Raw genomic sequence first — 19,332 nt, forward strand, 5'->3', positions numbered from 1 at the left:
TAGATGGAGTATTAGATAACATTTTTGGTGTGATTATATTAAATTTAAAATACCAATTGCTTGTTGATTCAGTGGTGATTGAGGCTGAATTTGGTAGGAAAGACCCCGTGTTCGATTCCCCGCAACAACAATTAGGAGAGGAGAGAAGCCTATCCACTCATAAGTCATAAGTCATAACTCGCTCTGAATCTGAATTAGCCCTAAGGCCTAAGGGTGAACCACTGTCCACTAGTACACCAAAAACAAAATATTAACTTTAAAATGATACGAACCAACTAGTCAAATAGAGCCTGGGGGGCTACTTGGGCCTTGTCGACCCGGCCCATCAAATAGGTTTAAGATGGACATTTGTATATTTCATTTGGTCCACTTTTTTTTTTAACGCAAGTGGAGAAATTATATTAAACCATGCCCAAACAACAAACTACAACAAAAGAAAGCCCAAAATCACCTAGCATCTCACTACCAGAAGGCACCATAGTTATCATCCAAGCTAGGGAAAACAAAAACACCTCCAACGAAACCTACTGAGCATTTCCACCACCATCGCTAACCCCTCCTTCGCTATTCACCACCATCACTAACCCCTCCTTCGCTATTCACCGTTGCGCGCCGGTGATAGCGCGCGGCTTCTTGTACCGCCTTTCTCGTCCGGCGACGGCGCACGGTTTCCGGCGACGGTGACTGTATTTTTAGGCGTCAACTACGGCAGTTTCTGTTCAACTATTGTCACTCTGTTTTTCAATCTCAGGTACTTCACTTCAACATCCATTCCTAATTTCAGCTTGATTATTGATAATAAACAACATTGATTTCTAATTCTAAACTTGTTTTTTTCTCAATTCAAGCTTCAATGATTACCAAATATAGCTTCCTATTTTCTATGCTGTTTTGATGTATTAATGTATTCCAAGATTTCCAACTAGGGTTTATCTAGGGTTTAACTGTGGGGGTTTATTTTTTATTATGGAACTTAAATTTTAACCTTGATCAGCTTTTGAAGTTTAGAATTTAATAATTTATCATTATACTCGGTGGTGACTGGTGAATGGTGGTGGCCGTTTAATTTTATCGGTGGATTCGGTGGTGAGGCATTTAACTTCCACACTCACTACCTGTGTCTGATTACTCATCAAAATGTTTTATGGTTTATTAGAAATTTCCAAAAGAGTTGTTAGAGTCTGATCCAAAATATATTTTAAATTACCAATTTTTCAAACCTTGTTCTTTTTCTTTAATGTAGACTAACTCTGTATATGTTCTTGGAGATGGTAGGGTTTATCCGGGAATCTTTGAAGCAGGAGGAAGAGAGTGTTGCCAATCAACAGAAGCTTAAAACTACGCATTGCCCAGAGAGTTTCAGGTTTGATTTTGAGGGTTATTCATCTGAATTTGGCGGGTATTCTCTCACATCTGTTGAGCCTTTTCTTGATTTTGATTCTATTAAGGATTGGATAGAAGAAATGCAAGGCCCTGATAGTGGTGCAGAGTGTAAAGCTGAAATGGGAAGTGGAAATAATGTAGGAGGTAATCTGGAGAACGAAATTGGTAATAATTTGGTTGATCCTGTTCAAGGATTGGATGCTTCAGAAAAATCTGTATTAATGAAGGTTGAATGTAGTGGCTCTGATGCGCAAATGGGTAGTAGGGATGGAATAGGCGGGGACAATAGTTTGGTGAAATTAGATGGAATGAATGATTGTTGTATGGATGTGAAAAAGGAGGATTTAGGTAGTTCTGAACTTGCCGAAATTAATCCTGATGGTAGTTTTGTTGAGCCAAAGATTTCAGTGGGAGATGGAGATGAGTCTGGGGTATTAGGGGATAGAAGTTCACATAAAATTGAGAGTTTGGATTTCTCAATTGAGGAAGGATTGGAGAAGGTTACTTTGATTGTTGATGAAGAAGGTTTAGCTGTTGCTGACAGTGGCATGAAGAAAGTAGTGGGTACTCCTGTTGTTGAAGAGGACAGTGATTCAGACTCGGAGTCTGAGTGCGAGACTTCATCTTCTGCATCATCTTCTGCATCATCCTCAAGCAGTGAAAGTGACGAGGAGGAGGAGGTGAAAGAAAAAGAGAAGTGTAATATCAAGAGAGAGAACACTAAGCAGACAATTGACATGGAAGAAGGTCAAATAATTGATTCTGATACAGAGAATATGGTTTCTTTGTCTGGGAACAACGAGGAGGAGGATGACGATGTCAATTCTGACGTGAATAGTGAAGAATTTCAGTTAGATGATGATGCCATTGCTGATGAATATGAAGATACAGTGAAGGGACCCATCAAGTCAGTGAATGAACTGAAGGTAATCAGACGCTTTTACTCTAAATGTTACATTTACTTTCTTGGTGTTCTGTGATGTGGTGATTTAATTATCTGTTTTATTGATTTTTATTTGTTGCTCCATCATGGATGTTTGCTTATGCAAAACTCAGATTTACCGCGACATTAAGTGAATGCTCTAAGATCCCTTTTATGTGTAAACATTGTAAATTCATTTGTCATTTGGTAGAAGGGTGGCCTTTAACTCGTCTGTCTTTTGCTTGCATTTTTTTGTAACTTTTATTGTAAATATTTGTGGGTGGGGTAGGCCTTGTTCAAGGTACCTGATGATTGAGGACATAAGCATCTTATTGGGCTTTTTTACTATATTTCCACAATAACCAAGAGACTTCAGTGGTTTACCAAGGGACTCTCTACAGAATGAGATTATTACATGGATGATGCCTTAATAGTGTATATGTAGAATTTCCACGACCACATGCATTACTTGGTCTGTCTTTCATTACTTTAAGAATCGTCTTGAATCTGAAGTTCTATACTTGAATGTAGTCCAAGTAGTTGAATAATCGTCCCGCCTGTCCTATTCATATTTGGGTAGTTTTACAAATTTATGCTTTGTTCTTTGCAAGAGTCCAATCTAGTAAAAACCTCATTTCATCATGCGTAAAAGTCGTAAATCACTAGTATGTAATGTTGGCACGTCGCATTAGTTGAAAACTATTTCATTTATATGTTTAGTATGCTATGCTTCATTAGTATAACAGCTCAAAGAATCCTTGATATATTTATGGTTACCTTTATGGAATTATGTTGGCTCCAAGGCCAGTTTAGCTACTTAGTAGCTGTTTGTGACTTGTCCAAACTTAACACACCCCCCTGCCCATTTTTGTGTCTAGAAAACCCCTCTAAATGACCATAAGTGATTAGATCTAGGCTTTTCTCGTGTGTCAACAATTGCTAGCTGACGTGATGATGCCAATAAGCCAGGTAGAAGGGACACTTTTTTTTTTCCAGAGATTTCATTTGTTCTTGCCTGCTGAGTTTGAGGTGCAGGAAAATTTGGTATCCTATTTTTTAGTTAACATCCACGGTCCATGGGATAGAGCTTTGTTGTGTTTTTCTCAGTTTATACGCTTCATGATTTGGCATGGTTGTTATTATGGTTACTAATTGCACCTAAAAGTGAGAAGAAAAAAATATTTCTCCTCCTTTCACCAATGCCCTTTTTCATTCAAAAAGTTCTTTTTTTGTAAAGGACCCTAAAACAATGTTTCCGCTGCTCCATTCTTGTTAGGGCTAGCCCAAGTTTGAATCGACCTTGCCCAGACCTTGTCAATGACAAGTTCTACACCAGGTTGTTGTGCTCAATAACTAATTCATGACCACAAGCTATAATGTGTATTAGGTTACAAGGTTAAATTAGAAGTGTGTACTGGTTTGTTATAATGACATAATGTGATCTTGGTTTCTGTTATGCTGCATATGCTATTTTCGTGTCCTTTCCGACTTTCCTTTGTTCAGTGTTTACTGTTGAAGTTCTCTAACATTTTCCTAACTCAAAATGGGTTGATCCTAATTGCAGGCTCTTCCTCCCGTGCCTCCAGTAAATGTTACTCTGCAGCCAAGCCATCAGATATTGCCTGTGGGAGTTGTTTTGTCGGTAACTTCCTATTAATCTTTCGGATGTGATAATAGTTTTGTCAGTTTTAATATCTTTTAAATTTCTTCTCATGCTGGATGTGATGGCGGTAGCTCTAGCGAGTTCTGGCAAATTTAACCTGGAAACCCCCCCGATGTGTAGATTTGTGATTCTGTTTGTCATTTGTCAGGTTTTAGGTGCTCAAGTTATTGTTGAAGGGTCAGAGAAGCATAATCCTCTTAGTGAGGGCTCAATATTATGGATAACCGAGGGAAGGTTGCCACTAGGCATTGTGGATGAAATATTCGGGCCTGTCAAAACTCCGTACTATATTGTGAGATATAATTCAGAAAGTGAAGTTCCCTCTGGTATCGAAACTGGCACGTCGGTTGGGTTTGTTCTGGAGTTTGTAGGGCATGTGCTCAATGACAAAAATCTTTATCAGAAAGGATATGATGCTTCTGGTGAAAATGATGAAGAGGTTTTGGAGGAGTTTGATTTCTCTGATGACGAGAAGGAGGCCGAACATAAGAGAATGTTAAAGATGTCAAAAAGAGGGAACAATAATAATCAAGGTCAGGGACCTGTGAGTAAGAGAAAGAACAACAGAAGCCGAGGTAAAACATGGACAAACGACCAACCTTCTGCCTCTCAATCTCCAACAGTCCAATCATCACAACCAACAGTCCAATCATCACAACCAACAGTCCAATCATCACAACCTAGGCAAATGCACCAACCTGTGGGCCCCCATGTATCATCCTCAAGGGAGCGCAATCAGTTAGGCCCATCTCCAACTGGGCCAGTGTTCTCTGGCAGACCTAATGTACCGCCCTTTAATCAGGGCTACCAGTTCGGCCCACCTCCAATGGGGCCATTTTTCCCTAGGGGGCCTTCTCCATATCCTCAGCAACTCCAACCTCAGCAACTCCAACCTCAGCAACTCCAACCTCTCCAACCTCTCCAACCTCAGCAACTCCAGCAACTCCAACCTCAGCAACTCCAACAACTCCAACCTCAGCAACTACAACAACTCCAGCAACTTCAACAACAAGCTGGATTTCTATTAAATGGTTTATTTTCAAACGGGATACCGTTCCAGCAGCAGAATATGGGTTTTCCTGCTGGCATTCAAATGAACGGTATGCCATGGCTGCAGCAAAATCATCCCCAGAATCTTCAAGTGGCTTCAGCATCGCCCGTACCATGGCAACAGCAGCAGCATAATCCACAGATGCCTTTAGCAAATCCAGTTCCGTATCAGCAACCGTTTGATCTTAGTCAGTTGGTGTCCGGAAATAGTGCTCCACCAGTTGGGCCTATGAATTCCTCTGTAAGGCCCACAAATGCACCTTGGGCCGGAATGATCGGCCCAAACCACCCCAACCAAGCTCCAGTAAACCTAGGTCCTCAAGGCCCAGGTTCTCAGGCGACTGTGCTGCAAGGGCAGAGCGGTAATTCCCAACCCCCAACTAGTTTTGGTGGAAATGATGGGTCCTCTCCTCAGTTCAGTCAGGGGCCCTCTTCTGGCAGAGGCGGTAGAGGCGGCAGAGGTGGCAGAGGCCGAGGAAGGAAGCCTTTTCACCGAGGTGGTCACTTTGGTGGTGGAAGAGGTCGTCAGCAGCCCCCAAACTGATCTTTTGTTTGTTATGATCTTTTAATTGAAATTCTAGTGTAACTTTGCCCAATTTTGAAACATGTGCTTATCAAGTTTGTGCATCGGGCAAGCTGTATGACTTTTTTTTGCCAATCTAAAGGTTGATTTTTCTCTCTCACGTGGCAGCTCCGACATATACTATACATGTTTGAATGATATAGTTGTCATTTGATGGTTGTTAAGTGGTTAATGTTGTCAAGTGGTGCATTCAGTTTGTGGGATTAGGAGGTCAGACAGGGTTAGATTGATGTAGCATACACTTCTCTGTACTGCACTAGCTGTTAGTCTGTTACTGCATTTTTCATGTAACAGGGAAGCTACCTCAGGTGATCAAGCTCAGTTCTTGGCTTACTGTAAAAGCCATCAGAATAAGGTCATTGATTCCCCCCCAACCAATCGAACCTCATGTAGTCATGAAGCCATCTGAAGCATCAAATGTAGTAGGAATGATTTCATAAATTTTAGAATACAGTAATTAAAAATAAGGGTTATAGTTTTCACTGTTTGCACTTTGCAGCATATTTCCCAACAATGCTGAATCTCCTTCTATAATACAGTTGAGAACTCCTGCCTCGAGGCCTATACTCAGAGTAATGCATCCACGCAGGACAACCGGTAGGAGGAATAACCGTAGAACAACGAAGAAAAACTTGTATGGCAACTTAACAATTCCAGCAATCTCAAAAACATGAACCAGGCTGCAAGACAGGTCTTGAAAGTTGAGAATAGTGTATGAGTTTTTGAGTTGTATGGTGTTTTGAGTTTTTAAAATCCTGTGGTTTTCAGGGTATTTGATTTGAGGTTTGATGGTTTATGCATTATTTGTTCTTGGGTTCCTTTGATGATTTGATTTGAATTTGATTTTCAAGCTGTTTTGTTCAAGTTTTGACTGATTGCAGTGATCTATCTGTCTAATTAATGTTTTGCAGGCTCTACATGATGGTAAAGATGTGTTCTTGTAGCTGCAAGTTGATGGAGAATATGCTTACTCCAAAGGGTAACTTTTAATTGATTTGTCATACTCATTTATTTTGTTGCTGAAGTATATATTAGCATGGACAGAAAACAATTTAGGTGCGCATTACTTGATGGGAACTGTTTGCTTGGAGACTCCGATGAATAGGAAGTCGACATATGTGGTGAACTATTCCCACATCTTTAGTTTTAAGTGGTTGAGAAACTTGTTTATTATACTGTAACCTATCTTACTTGGACTCGGGTACACGTGTCTGACACGGGTACGTGTCCAAGTGTCAGACTCGGCTAACTTGTGAAAAATTTCCAGGATTTAAGTCGAAAATGAAGTGTCGTAGTGTCTGTACCCATGTCTGAGCGTCGAGGATCTGACACGGGTACTTGAGGTAAAATGAAGATTCAGAGTAACATAGACTGTAACCTTGAAGTTGCTTCTTTGGTTCCTGGGAAAAGACATGGTTTTCGGCTGTTTCACTAACTCTCGTCAAATTTATACTGCTATACCGTTTTTAGAATCGTGTGTAGTGTTGGACCATGACAAGAGGCTGGTCTTCCTTAGTTTTTTTGATCAACGATATCACTTATAAGGCTTTAGAAGTTTAGATAACTACTTAGGAGTCTTATCTTGTTTATGTCATGGTTAGTTCCTCAGGTAATTCTTTGGTTTCAGCTGGGGTTGGGAGGGAGAAGGGTGATAGGAAAATATGTCCTTCATATTCTTTTCTTTGAGCATTTAGATGATCTAAACTAACGCTTCCTTTTATACGAGTATTTTTCATTTAGGCAGTCTTTTGGAATGTTTAAATGCCTTTCCTAAGATGAACCCATAGATCAGTATAAAACAAAGTAATTGATACTTTTACGGTTTGGTGTAGTAGAATTGTAGGGCATCACCTGCATGGTTAAATTGTTAATAGTAGGTTTTCTGTTTTACCCTGTTAATAAACTGAATCAGTATTTGGTTTTTATGGCTTTCTATGCTGCTAAGTGCGAACATTATCCATGCGGATATATGCTGATTGTTTCCTTGTGCTAATGCAGCAATAGTAACAAATGTCCGTCTGTTGCTCTCATGTTTCAGATTGGTGAGAATGCTACCTATCATAATGTGAGCATCTTTATTGACTTGCTATTCTTTTCCAGCTTTTCCTTCTATCACGTAAAATCTTAACCCTTTAAAAAGCAAGAGAAGCCTTCAATTTTCCTTAAGAATAGTTAAATTACTGTCTTGCCCCTAAATCCTTCATTGAAAAAATTTCATTTTCTCTCAAGAATAAAATTACAACCAAACCCCTTCACAACCTCTGTCTGACTAATGCTGAGTACTCCGTGTTCTTCTGTCTCCCAAAACTCGTTGCTTTCTCTCTCCTCACTTAGCTTTCTCCGTGATTTCCTCCTCCCTTTCCCTCTTCTCCTATCTTTTTAATGAAATTCTAGTGTAACTTTGCCCAATTTTGAAATGTGTGCTTATCAAGTTTGTGCATCGGGCAAGCTGTATGACTCTTTTTTTACAATCTAAAGGTTGATTTTTCTCTTTCACGTGGCAGCTCCGACATATACTATACATGTTTGAAAGATATATTTGTCATTTGATGGTTGTTAGGTGGTTAATGTTGTTAGCTATTTGAAATTCTGTTTGGAATTTGGATGATTCAAAATGGAATCAGATGTGGTGTATCTTTGTAGGTCTGTAGGTGTAGCTCCTGAACGTGCCCGGCCCGTGCTGGACCGAAAAGTTCAAATCACACCCATGCCCGCTCAGGCCCAGCCCATGGGCCGTCGTGCCTAGGCCTAATCCTAACACTTATAAAAGCAAGAACTTTGATTTACTATTCCTGTAATAGTGAATTTACGGTTAAACCCTCACTTTCATGCACAATTTTTTTTGGTCTTCTACCTTAAAGACAGTGTAATTACATTTTGCCCTCCTTCCCTTCTGATTGTGCCGCGTGGCCTTTTTACCCTCTCCTCCGAACCCTCCTGCTTTCAACCCTCTCCTCCCTTTTCTTACCTGCTGCTTCTTTCTCCTGTGCTAGGGCTTACTCAAGGCGATCTGCAGGCTTTAGATCCCCGGCAAGGTACTTGTGCTAATGTGTTGTTGATTTTCGATTAATTCAACTATATGATCTTAATTTTTCATTTGTTGTTAATTTTTCGATTACTTTTGACTAAATGCCCTCAATTCTGCTTTTTTCCTCTCTCAATTTTCTTCGTTTATCTATTTTGTATCGGTTTTTTGGATTATCTGTTGATTTTATTTGTATTTTTATTGGTTCAAAAAGTGTAGTTTTCTGATATGAAAGATACATTCTGTTTGTTTTTTGTTAGCTCTGTTGTGAGTTTGTTTTATTGTCCAATTAGTGTATCCCCACTTCATAGTCTATAGGCTAAGGGACAGGCCTGTTTGAACACTGCTTGTCCCTGTCAATTTTCTCAAATGCTTGCTGATTATGGTTTTGTAAGCAGCTTATAAGTGTGATTTGTGCAAAGTTTTAGGTTTTCCGAGTCAATATTTTTTAGTGCAATGGTTAATAAACCTAAATTATAAGACTTCATAGCAAATTATGCTCCGAAAATCAGTCATTGTATTGTTGAATACTGCTTAATGTCTGTCAGTTTGTTCAAATGACAGCTTAGAAGTGCGGGGGATACTTAGACTCTTATGGTTGTTGTTGGTTATAAATCTTTACCTCTTAGAACAGTAAGGGACCATAGTGTTGCAGAGTCTAGCCAGTTTTTCGGGGGAAGAAGGTGGTGTTGTGTATAGGAAGGGAAGAAGAAGAAACATGGGAAATGGAGAAGGGGAAGTTCTGATGGGAGTTATCAGTTCAAAGCTTCTCATGGAAGCTAATTTGATAAGCCTACGAAAGATAAGAAGTATCAAAAGAAGCTGAAACTTCACATATCAGGTATTTATTTCTGTTTGTTCCCCTTCACCAAGTAATAATGTGTATGTTATCTTGTTGTTGTCATTTATTTTTGTGCTATAGTAGGAGTACTCAACGAAATGTTAACACAACTCTAATATCCACATAGGAATCAGATAGACCCTGAAACGGTGAAATACTTATCTTAGATTGCGAATGTACTAGAAAGTGTTAAAGTAGATTAGTAGAGTTGGAAGAGTGTTCTGTCGTTTGTGGTAATTCTTTGGAGGACAGCAGAGGGAAAGATATGGAGCTTGCAAATAACCGTATTATCTTCCACATGATGCAAACGTTGTTGAACTGCTGTGATGCGGACCATATTTGTGGTTTTCTTTGTAGTTGTGCGTCAATAAGAATAGGCAAACAACACGTACTATATATCTTACAGATTGACGAACACAAACTAGGGACTGAGATTGCTGCTGAAACTTCTGTTGTCGTGGCTGCTGCTTCAATTGTCTTTAGCAAAACTGATAAAGCATATGCTCGCCAACTCCTCAACAAGGCTAAATCAGTAATGTTCCTCTTTCACATCGTATGCCCCATTCCCAGCACTAATTCTTACTCAATACATTAAAGAGTAATGCATGCATGAATCATGATATCTGATATGATGATTAATTAACCTCGTACATCAATGCCTAATATGGCACTGGTCCCCTAGCGCAGCTCTTTAGATTTGCTGGAAGTTTAAAAGGAACATTTGATGGAGAATGCCCCTTCTACTGCTCTTTATCTGGCTCTAATGTAAGCTCCTATATCTCTCTATCTAGAATGTGCATTTCTCTTTTTCAGATAATCGGGATTTGTAAAGCAACCAACTTTGTACATGCAGGACGAGAACCAAACCTACTACCATTACAGAAGATCAGTCTGTTGATGCTACCATAAGTGGATTTAATTGGGACCTCAAATATGCCGGAAGCCAGATCCTTCTCACCGAAGTAAGTGCGCACTGCTGGTAGAAGGTCGTCATGCAATTTTACTCACCTTTTTAAGTCATTGAGTAACAATACATCTGGATATATATACAATAATATACCAAGTAATTGCAATATAATATTAACTTTCTTGTTTATTAACAAAGTATCTCCATGATGAGCTTGTGTTGTAGTTGTGCCAAGGATATTGGTCGAGCGGATTGCTATAGATAGGTGTGGTTCTCATGTATAGTAGAAACAGTTCTCAATTCTTTATCCAAACATCTCTAAGATGAGGAATTCTACAATCTAATAAAAGTTACTCTAACCTTAATATGCCAGGTAATCTCTTTTTTTCCTATGCTTATGTAGAACAAGGAGTTTCAAGTTTTCTTCAGTTGCTATTATCTTTTACTGCTTTCTCTTGTTGATACTGCTTCCGCTTGCAGACAACACTCTACCGAAGTGATCTCGTCTTAAATAATACTTTTGCTCAACAATCCGTGTTACTCTACCAAAGTGTGTCTCTGGCTCTCCGCTCAACTGAAAGGCTCACCCTACTTTTGTAATGCTTACAAAATATTATTTGGTAATTTAAATTATATCAATTTCTCGATACTGCAAGTTTTACAAACAAAATAAAACAAGATGAGCCTTTCACAACCTTTTTTTTTTATGTTGTTCAATAATTTCTCTGAATTAAATTGGGGATTTTCTTTTTGAAATTCGATTATTTGGCATTGATGTGGAAAAATTAAAGTTTTTTTTATTAGGAAGGTCGATAAAGAGATTAGTGGTGCTTCCTTATACAAACTCCAATATATATCTTTATCAGGACCCCTTCAGAGATTAATCTTTTCTTATATAGATTCCCTTGAATATTTTTTACACTCAACTAAGAAATTGTGACGCCTAAGCTTCTTGGAAGTTAGAACTATTGAACTGTTGCACGTTCTTATCTCATAAAGTAGCGTACCGACAGGCAGTGGAGGCTCAAGGAGGAAAAGTCTAATTGTCGGTGTGATGCGATCTTGCAGAGAGAAAGAAATACTATAAGCCACTTCTAGAGCTTTAATTAGTGTGAGATTATTATTTTTGGTGTACGTATAATGGTATATCTCTTGGAAATTCGCCTTTTTTATGTACAGGTACTGATCATATGCAATATCCAATGTCTTAGCAGTATTTGCTACAATTGATGTCTGCAGTCTGGTGTGGTTGTAGCGGACGGACAAAGGGGAAGGTAATTTTGCACGCTTCTCCGAGAAGACGAGGTGCACCTTGCCAGAGTCTGATATCAGGTGGTTATTCTCCCATCAATTGTCCATTTTTTTATTCCATTCTTATTTATCGTGTTTTTTTTGTTTCTCCAACTCTCTTGAAATTAAAAAATTCAGTTGTTGAAGAAGCATTGTTGGAAGGAACTGATCTTGATGCTTCTCAATAGGTTCCTTTTCACTCTTTCATCCAATTATGCCCACTTAGGTTTCTTTTGTTATTGCCAATGCACACGATAATTAGTGGAGATCATAGAAGCTCAAGAAAGTTCTTGGAAAAGGTGTAATTGACCCTTTATATAAAATCAGTTTGTGTATTTGAGTCTCAGCTGTCTACTTTGAACAAGTCTATGTTGATATCCAAAAGCATTCAAGTGTTTGTGTTAAGGCCAAACTATTGTGTGGTTCGCAAGTGAATTATAATGTTCCTTTCTTTTTGTAGGCAGCAAAACTGTAGCCCAACTGTATGTCTACTTGATATTCTATTGCTGTCCACCATATCAAAGATGCAGGCATGTAAAAAAATCTGACTGAACACGTATCCTTGGCTGGAAATGAGATGGCATTAATACTTAGAGAAGCCGATCCAATGTTGATTGATCCTCCAATTGCATGGACTTGATTTGCCATGGTTCACCAGGCTCAGCATGAGATTGCAGCAGCATTTGAAAGTGAACAGAAGGAATTGATGGGGGTGAAGAGCATGCTATTTTGTAGCTTGAAACAGGTAAATTATTCATAATCAATTTTGTTATAGGAGCTGCTTGATGTGAAACTATTCATGACTTCTTGTTGGCATGCTGCTTTCTGTTATATTTGAAGTTAAATCAAAGTATTCCAAGTTGTTCCAACAACTTTTTGTATTTTAAAGAAATCGACTTTGGATCTAATGATCTATCCCATAAGTCACTCCTTTAACCGACCTATAAGGTCTGCGTATATACGAATGAAAAATTGGTTTTCTTTCTAACTTTTCAAAACTTTTGAGGTCACTTTAAAATAGATGAACAAATTTATTGCAGCTGAAATCCTATAAACCTTGTAATTAGTGTTGCCCTAAACTACTGCTCTGCATTTAGTTTTTCAGTAAGCGTAATGTTTGATGGATAATTGAGTATAAACAGTCGTCAATCGCAACTGCATTAGCCTCGCAACTATAAAACTGTCATGACTAATAACACGCACACCTGGTGATAAATTGGAAAATTTCTAAGAAAGTAAAGAATGTCTTGTTCACCCAGTCAAGAGGGAAAAAGAAAACTAGAGGAAATAACTATATTGAACCGATCAAGTGCTGCAAATAACCCTGGTTCTTGCACTTTCTAGCAACAATATTTGGTCGCGATGCTTTGAGAAACTACAAGTAACTAGAGTAATTTAGATAATGACCTTTGTGGCTTGATATGCTAAACTCAAGAATGCCTTCTCTTGTTTCATAGGTAATTGGAGAGGATCCGGATGATACTAATGTACTAGCACCAGTTAGGGCTCGGTCTACGCACCCAAGAGTTCAAAATGTCACAGAAGTACCTTAAAGATGCAGTATCTCGACTTAGGGAATGCAGATATCCCTGGTCCAACCTTGGCATCTCTCTACAGTTAGCAGAAGAACCATTTCAAGATGAGGAGGCTTTCAATCGAGCCTTACTTTTGCCTACTTCTCAGCAAGCACATGCAATATTTCGAACCTAGAGAATTATTACAGGCAGGAAAAGAAATATGATAGTGCAAAAGAAATGTTCACAAAAGCACTTCAGCTCACAAAAGCATCTTATTTGAATCTCAACAATTTCTGCCAATATCAGTTCTTTCATCTCTTGTTTTTTTTTTCCTGTTTTGTAGTTTTTGTTTAATTTTTATGTTGTTCTGCATTCTTGTTACAGAGTTTTATCATTGTTACAGAATATGATGGATAAAACTCATCACTACATCAATTACTTGTTTGTTAATTAAGCTCTATTGTTAAGCATGAACACTCAACTGTTTTCATATACTAATAAGGCTCGGGATTTACATTGTACTTCGAAAATTATTTTTCTCTATCTTGGGGTTTAACTAAATTTAGCGTCTTATGTCGTACCACGTTGAGTCGTGCCGTGCCTTGTTTTCCAAAAAAATGCGGCCCAGGCTTGGCTCACGACTTTGTGCTCATGCCGAGCTGGGCCGAACCGAGCTTCTTTTGAGGGCAGTCAGAATTTTTCCATATTATGTTTAATGCGGAAATCAAGAGTCTAATGAGTTATTGCAGGCACTACTAATCAGTCCTCCAATTGTTGTTTGGTTTGTTGCTAGTTAACCAAGCAAAAAAGAGGTCCTCAAATGAAGAAACTGCACTGGTGCAACAAATTCTGAAGACATTACTACCTTCTCGGGCCTCAATTAGTTGTCATGAGAAACTCTGTTTGCAGCTCATTGTTAAAAATTCAGTCAGGTTCGTGTAAAATGTCAGTATTATATGTGCACATAATAGGGTAATATCTCTCGGCACGAAAAAGCCTGGCCCGAGCATGAAGTAGTGGGCCGTGGGCTGCAATTATTTTTGGAAAAAGCACGATACGACTCGATATGGCACGAAAAAACTCGTTAAATTAGTTAAATTAAGCTTGGACACGACAGCCTGACCCGATGCAAAGCGGGTTTGGCATGGGTCGGACTCTTATACACCCGCGATCAGTAGGCTTGACCAGAAGCCCGACCCGGGGCACGGCCAGAAGCCCGACCCGGGGCACGACCATCCTTAGCCATACCAACGCTTAATCTTAATCAGACATCGTTTCCAGATTAGTACATTGCTTAGGAAGAAAGGAAAGTCAATTAGCAGTAAAAGTTAGATAAAAGACGACATTGGTCAACAAAAGTGTGCCTACGCCAATCTCAACTACCCAAGTATCAGTTGGATTTTCATCGCACTCAAAATCTCCTGCATTTTCCCAGTCTCTCTCCAACAACAGAGGATGTTATTGTTTCGTCCCCTTTTTGTATTACTTGTAGTTTTTCTCACGCTATTATTTGCACCCATAAACTCGCACAACGAATCGGGCGAGTGGAGCTGCGAGTCCTCCGAGTCGGGCACCCAAATCGCTGCTGAGTTCAGACCCGGTGTTGTCACTCTTGATGGGCACCCCGACGATTGGAAGGACATTGGTGGGTTTGATTTCTCTCTCCTACCTGCTCTTGACCCGCACGAAGATGATGCCTATAAGGGCGGAAAAATGACTGTTAAGGTATATCCTGATTCGAAATTTTCATTATTTTTTAATTTTATTTTGAGCTTGATGGTTTATGCATTGTGGGTTCTTGTTAATTTTTGGGTTTGTTTGATTAATCTGGTTTTTGATGTCAAATTAGGATTTTTTTAGCTGCTTAAAGTTGATGAAAATTGCAGGATTTGTGTGTGTGAGTGGGTATATGATGAACCAACATAGAGTTGGCTCAAGTGGTAAGCAGCTTGATGTCGCTTAAGGGAGGTCTCGGGTTCGAGGCTCGCCGTATGCAGAAACTCTTGTTGGGAGACTCACCCACCATAAGCAAGGTGTGCGACACGGGTCGGATCCGGATGTAGTCGGAGCTAAGCTCCGGTGAACCGGGTGTGCTATGCGTAAAAAAAGAGTGGGTATATGATTTGAGCTTTGATGATTAATATATAGTGGCCTTTTGTTGGTTTCTGGGTTCATCTGATAATTTGTGTTGGATTGGTTTTGGATTTGAAGTTCAGTTTGCTAAGCTGTTTGGTGTTTTGAGATTTTAAAACCCTATGGTTTTCAGGGTATTGATTTGAGCTTTTTTATGGTTTATGCATTGTTTGTTCTTGGGTTCCTTTGATGATTCTGATCGGAATTGGATTTCTATGTGAAATTTGATTTTCAAGCTGTTTTTTCAAGTTTTGACTGATTGCAGTGATCTCTCTGTCTAATTAATGTTTTGCAGGCTCTACATGATGGTAAAGATGTGTTCTTTTTGCTGCAAGTTGATGGAGAATATGCTTACTCCAAAGGGTAACTTTTAATTGATTTTTCATACTCATTTGTTTTGTTAGAAGTATATTAGCATGGACATAAAACAATTTAAATACTGTTTGCTTGGAGGCTCCGATGAATAGGAAGTTGACATGTGTGGTGAACTATTCCCACATCTTTAGTTTAAGTGCTTGAGAAACTTGTTTAGTATACTGTAACCTTGAAGTTACTTCTTTGGTTCCTGGGAAAAGACATGGTTCTCAGCTGTTTCACTAACTCTCGTTAAATTTATAATGCTATACGGTTTTTAGAATTGTGCGTAGTGTTGGACCATGACAAGAGGCTGGTCTTCCTTAGTTTTTTTTTATCAATGATATCACTTATAAAGTTATAAGGCTTTAAATAACTACGTAGTAGTTAGGAGTCTTGTCTTGTTTTTGTCATGATTAGTTCCTCAGGTAATGCTTTGGTTTCAGCTGGGGTTGGGAGGGAGAAGGGTGATAGGAAAATATGTCCTTCATATTCTTTTCTTTGAGCGTTTAGATGATCTAAACTAAATGCTTCTTTTTATACGAGTATTTTTCATTTATGCAGCCTTGTGGAATGTTTAAATGCTTTTCCTAAGAGGAACCCATAGGTCAGTATGAAACAAAGTAATTGATACTTTTACTGTTTGATGTAGTAGAATTTTAGGGCATCACCTGCATGGTTAAATGTTAATAGTAGGTTTTCTGTTTTACCCTGTTAATAAACCGAATCAGTATTTGATTATTATGGCTTTCTATGCTTCTAAGTGCGAACATTATCTAGGCGGATATGTGCTGATTATTTCCTTGTGCTAATGCAGCAATAGTAACAAATGTCCATCTGTTGCTCTTATGTTTCAGATTGGTGAGAATGCTACCTATCATAATGTGAGCATCTTTATTGACTTGCTATCCTTTTCCAACTTTTCCTTCTATAACGTAAAATAATCACCAAATATGTCTTCGTGATTCAGATGGGTGGTTGTAAAGAGTCTCCTGGTTCCTGTACCAATAAGAACTGCCGTGGTCATGAAGTTGACATCATGCATTTCTCAATAGGAACTGCTATCCCAGGACGTCTATATGGTGGAAACTTGGTAGATGCTGGGACTGGTACTGACAGGTTAGTACATTATATCCTGATGTTCGTTGTAAATAGCTAAGGGCTCGTTCGTTATCATTTTTTGTTTTCAGTTTTTTACAAAACTAAAAACCAAAATATGAAAACCACAAAAAGTGGTTTCCGGTTTTTTGTTGTCAGTTTTCAAATTCAACATGATGACTGTATGACTATTTTTTAGTTCATTACCCACTCTAAATCATATGGCTTTCAAAACAAATAAACCAAAAAACTGACAATGATACCGAACGAGCCCTTAGCTGTTTGATAGGTCCCAGATTGAACGGCTCACTTTTTTCCTTGTGTAGGTTTGGTCACTTGGTTGATGTTTATTCTTGGAACCCACACTGTCGATACCTTGATGGACTTGGGCCTTCAGGTTGGAAATTTATGTTCAATAATTCTTCGCATATGACTATGCAAGTTGTTTTTATTACTTGCTTCTGTCCTTTAAATAGTCCCTCCTATTTACATCCGATGGCTTCTGCTTTTGTATGTTTTCCGTTGATTCACTTGAATAGTGTTTGGTTGAACATGTTGTTTAATGCTGACATTACTCAGGAACCAATAACACTGCTCAGAATGATTGGAAAGGAGCTTGGTGGCACAGCAGCCTCAATGTTCATTCAGGTTAATAGGTTCTCTATCTCAGTTATCTTCTCATCAAAGTTAAAGAACTTTAATTTATCTTGAACTTTAATATAACTGTAATACCGAATTGCCTGAAAGTTGATAAATTTGTCTTAAACTTAAATGTAGAATTGCCTGAAAGTTGGTCTGTTTTAAACTTTTATGTACAAGTATATCAATACTTTAGCTTGCATTGACAGGTTTTGTGGATGAAGACAGCCCATATGCATCAAATGGAAAGAAGGGCACTTATTATTTTGAATTTTCAAGGCCTTTGAGAACCATGGATTGGTTTCAACAGGTATTTTATCATTCTCTGTTATTATTTTTAACTAGGTTCTTGAACTTGTGATTTGACTCCATATACTTCGGGATGCTATAGCTACGTCGTGTGCATCCTTATTTTCCGTTCATGATGGGATCCTTTATAAAGAGGCATCACATTATGTTGATGTTGTGGTTATTGAGATCAGTGGGGATGGTATGAGGAATTGAGGACTTTGTGCAGGCCTTCCCACTTGGCCATTAGTTGCACTACCTATACATGTGTAAAATATTTTATTGAAGTAGCTAACTTATTTCCTGTGGTATGTTTATGATGTAGATTATATTGCACTAAACAGCACTAATTAATGGTACCCATTGTGTGTTTACTATCAGTTAGACCTGATCAAATTGCGGGCTGGGTCGGGTCATAACTTAAAAGTTCTGGCCACTATGTCGGGCCGAAAATTTCTGCCCAAAACCCATACTTCGGGCCAAAAAAAGCAGGCTTAGGGCCAGGCCAAATTTTAAACTAAAAATGCAATTTTGAGTTGTCCAAAACCCACCCAAAAACTTAAAAATCCGGGCCGGGCCTAAATTTCTTCCCCAAGCCCGCTATTTTGGGTTGGGTCGGGCCCATGATGATCAGGTCCGCTATGAGTTTGTTTACAGCCTATTTGTGCTACAAGTTTTAGCACTCGCTCCGTGATTTTAGTTTCAATATCAGGTTCAAGTAAAAGTTGGATTTCTTGTGTAAAATAGCAACATGTGAAGTAAAACGTATTTCATTTGGAATCACCTCAAAAACTTTTTTTTAAAAATTTGGTGTTCATGTTCCCTACATAACTTGAGAATGAATTGTTCCTCTTGTAATGGCAGGATGCTCAATTCAAGATTGGTGACACGAGCAAGTTCTCAGCCGCTTTTTGGTACCCAGTAGACGGTAAACCATGGCATGGTTCTGGACATTACACGGTCAGCTGTGATTGGCTACCACTGAATTTTATCTCTGGAGGATCTACGCTTACTGGATCCGGGACTGCAACAACAAGCTCCTGGGATGCAGCTGTTGCTTTCTCTCTCCTACTCTCGGTGGTTGCTTTCTGCTTGTCTGTTTTTGTAGGATACCGAGTTTCCATGCGGAGGGATACACCCTATACAGAGATGAGCCATCTTTAGGTTGATTAGTGATTGTATGTTGTATTTATAATAGTTTTGAACTTCCATTTTTTGTTTTGTTAGTTTCCATTCTTTGTTATATTCAAATGTATTTGTCATAGTTCATGACTCGGATTACACTATATTATATTCTTATGGAATGAAAGGGGAGTTTTTTTTGACATAGTTTGTTTCTGGTGTTAATTGTGAGTTATTAATTACACTGTTTGAGTTAACTCTCTTAACAGTGGTCTGATTCGTCTGAATATTTTCACTGTTTGGCACTTTTTTTCTGCATGGAAAGCTTCCAATTTTTGTACAGGATATTTGTCAACACCAAGACTTGTGGTCTTGTGGAGACGGATGCATGGATTGTTGCTAGAAATCTTAGTAGCCGTTTGGTTGATATAAGCTGCACTTCCTGCGGAGTTGCTTACCTAGTCTCCAATAGAGGTAAGTAGAACTCTAATTCCAGGGAAATGTGACTGATAATGTT

General features: G+C 38.7%; 2 protein-coding genes and 1 long non-coding RNA gene across 11 annotated transcripts; all 3 read left to right on the forward strand.

Moving 5' to 3' along the window:
* Window positions 1-390: 390 nt before the first annotated feature.
* Window positions 391-5,701, forward strand: LOC110776774 (H/ACA ribonucleoprotein complex non-core subunit NAF1). Of its 3 annotated transcripts, none has more exons than XM_021981349.2 (5): window positions 391-751; window positions 1,276-1,363; window positions 1,449-2,309; window positions 3,870-3,947; window positions 4,117-5,701. In XM_021981349.2, exons 3-5 carry the CDS (start codon window positions 1,464-1,466, stop codon window positions 5,560-5,562), a joined length of 2,370 nt encoding a protein of 789 aa, XP_021837041.1. In that variant the 5' UTR covers window positions 391-751; window positions 1,276-1,363; window positions 1,449-1,463; the 3' UTR covers window positions 5,563-5,701. The 3 variants fall into 3 exon arrangements, with proteins under 3 accessions (XP_021837041.1, XP_056684801.1, XP_021837035.1); XM_056828823.1 differs by having other exon boundaries at window positions 416-751; window positions 1,269-1,363; XM_021981343.2 differs by having other exon boundaries at window positions 416-751; window positions 1,269-2,309.
* Window positions 5,702-7,252: 1,551 nt separating this feature from the next.
* On the forward strand, window positions 7,253-13,648 carry LOC110776787 (uncharacterized). Of its 6 annotated transcripts, none has more exons than XR_008921236.1 (5): window positions 7,253-7,666; window positions 8,595-10,232; window positions 10,321-11,706; window positions 12,125-12,409; window positions 13,122-13,648. It is a non-coding gene; the product is annotated as an uncharacterized lncRNA (long non-coding RNA). The 6 variants fall into 6 exon arrangements; XR_008921237.1 differs by lacking the exon at window positions 7,253-7,666 and having other exon boundaries at window positions 7,730-8,636; window positions 9,191-10,232; XR_008921238.1 differs by lacking the exon at window positions 7,253-7,666 and having other exon boundaries at window positions 7,730-8,636; window positions 9,282-10,232.
* Window positions 13,649-14,515: 867 nt separating this feature from the next.
* LOC110776794 (uncharacterized) lies at window positions 14,516-19,018 on the forward strand. Of its 2 annotated transcripts, XM_056829004.1 has the most exons (9): window positions 14,768-14,906; window positions 15,068-15,291; window positions 15,610-15,677; window positions 16,486-16,552; window positions 16,639-16,787; window positions 17,093-17,163; window positions 17,346-17,414; window positions 17,615-17,715; window positions 18,558-19,018. In XM_056829004.1, exons 2-9 carry the CDS (start codon window positions 15,277-15,279, stop codon window positions 18,855-18,857), a joined length of 840 nt encoding a protein of 279 aa, XP_056684982.1. In that variant the 5' UTR covers window positions 14,768-14,906; window positions 15,068-15,276; the 3' UTR covers window positions 18,858-19,018. The 2 variants fall into 2 exon arrangements, with proteins under 2 accessions (XP_021837054.1, XP_056684982.1); XM_021981362.2 differs by lacking the exon at window positions 15,068-15,291 and having other exon boundaries at window positions 14,516-14,906.
* Window positions 19,019-19,332: the final 314 nt, after the last annotated feature.

The sequence above is a fragment of the Spinacia oleracea genome, chromosome 5 (genome assembly GCF_020520425.1).
Source record: "Spinacia oleracea cultivar Varoflay chromosome 5, BTI_SOV_V1, whole genome shotgun sequence".
Taxonomy (NCBI): Eukaryota; Viridiplantae; Streptophyta; class Magnoliopsida; order Caryophyllales; family Amaranthaceae; genus Spinacia; species Spinacia oleracea.

Coding starts and splice junctions, on each gene's coding strand:
- LOC110776774 (XM_021981343.2), top strand. CDS start 1,269: ATGGTAGGGTTTATCCGGGAATCTTTGAAGCAGGAGGAAGAGAGTGTT. Junction 2,310..3,869: donor AGTCAGTGAATGAACTGAAG/GTAATCAGACGC, acceptor TCCTAATTGCAG/GCTCTTCCTCCCGTGCCTCC. Junction 3,948..4,116: donor CTGTGGGAGTTGTTTTGTCG/GTAACTTCCTAT, acceptor GTCATTTGTCAG/GTTTTAGGTGCTCAAGTTAT.
- LOC110776794 (XM_021981362.2), top strand. CDS start 14,637: ATGTTATTGTTTCGTCCCCTTTTTGTATTACTTGTAGTTTTTCTCACG. Junction 14,907..15,609: donor GCGGAAAAATGACTGTTAAG/GTATATCCTGAT, acceptor AATGTTTTGCAG/GCTCTACATGATGGTAAAGA. Junction 17,164..17,345: donor TGATGGACTTGGGCCTTCAG/GTTGGAAATTTA, acceptor GACATTACTCAG/GAACCAATAACACTGCTCAG.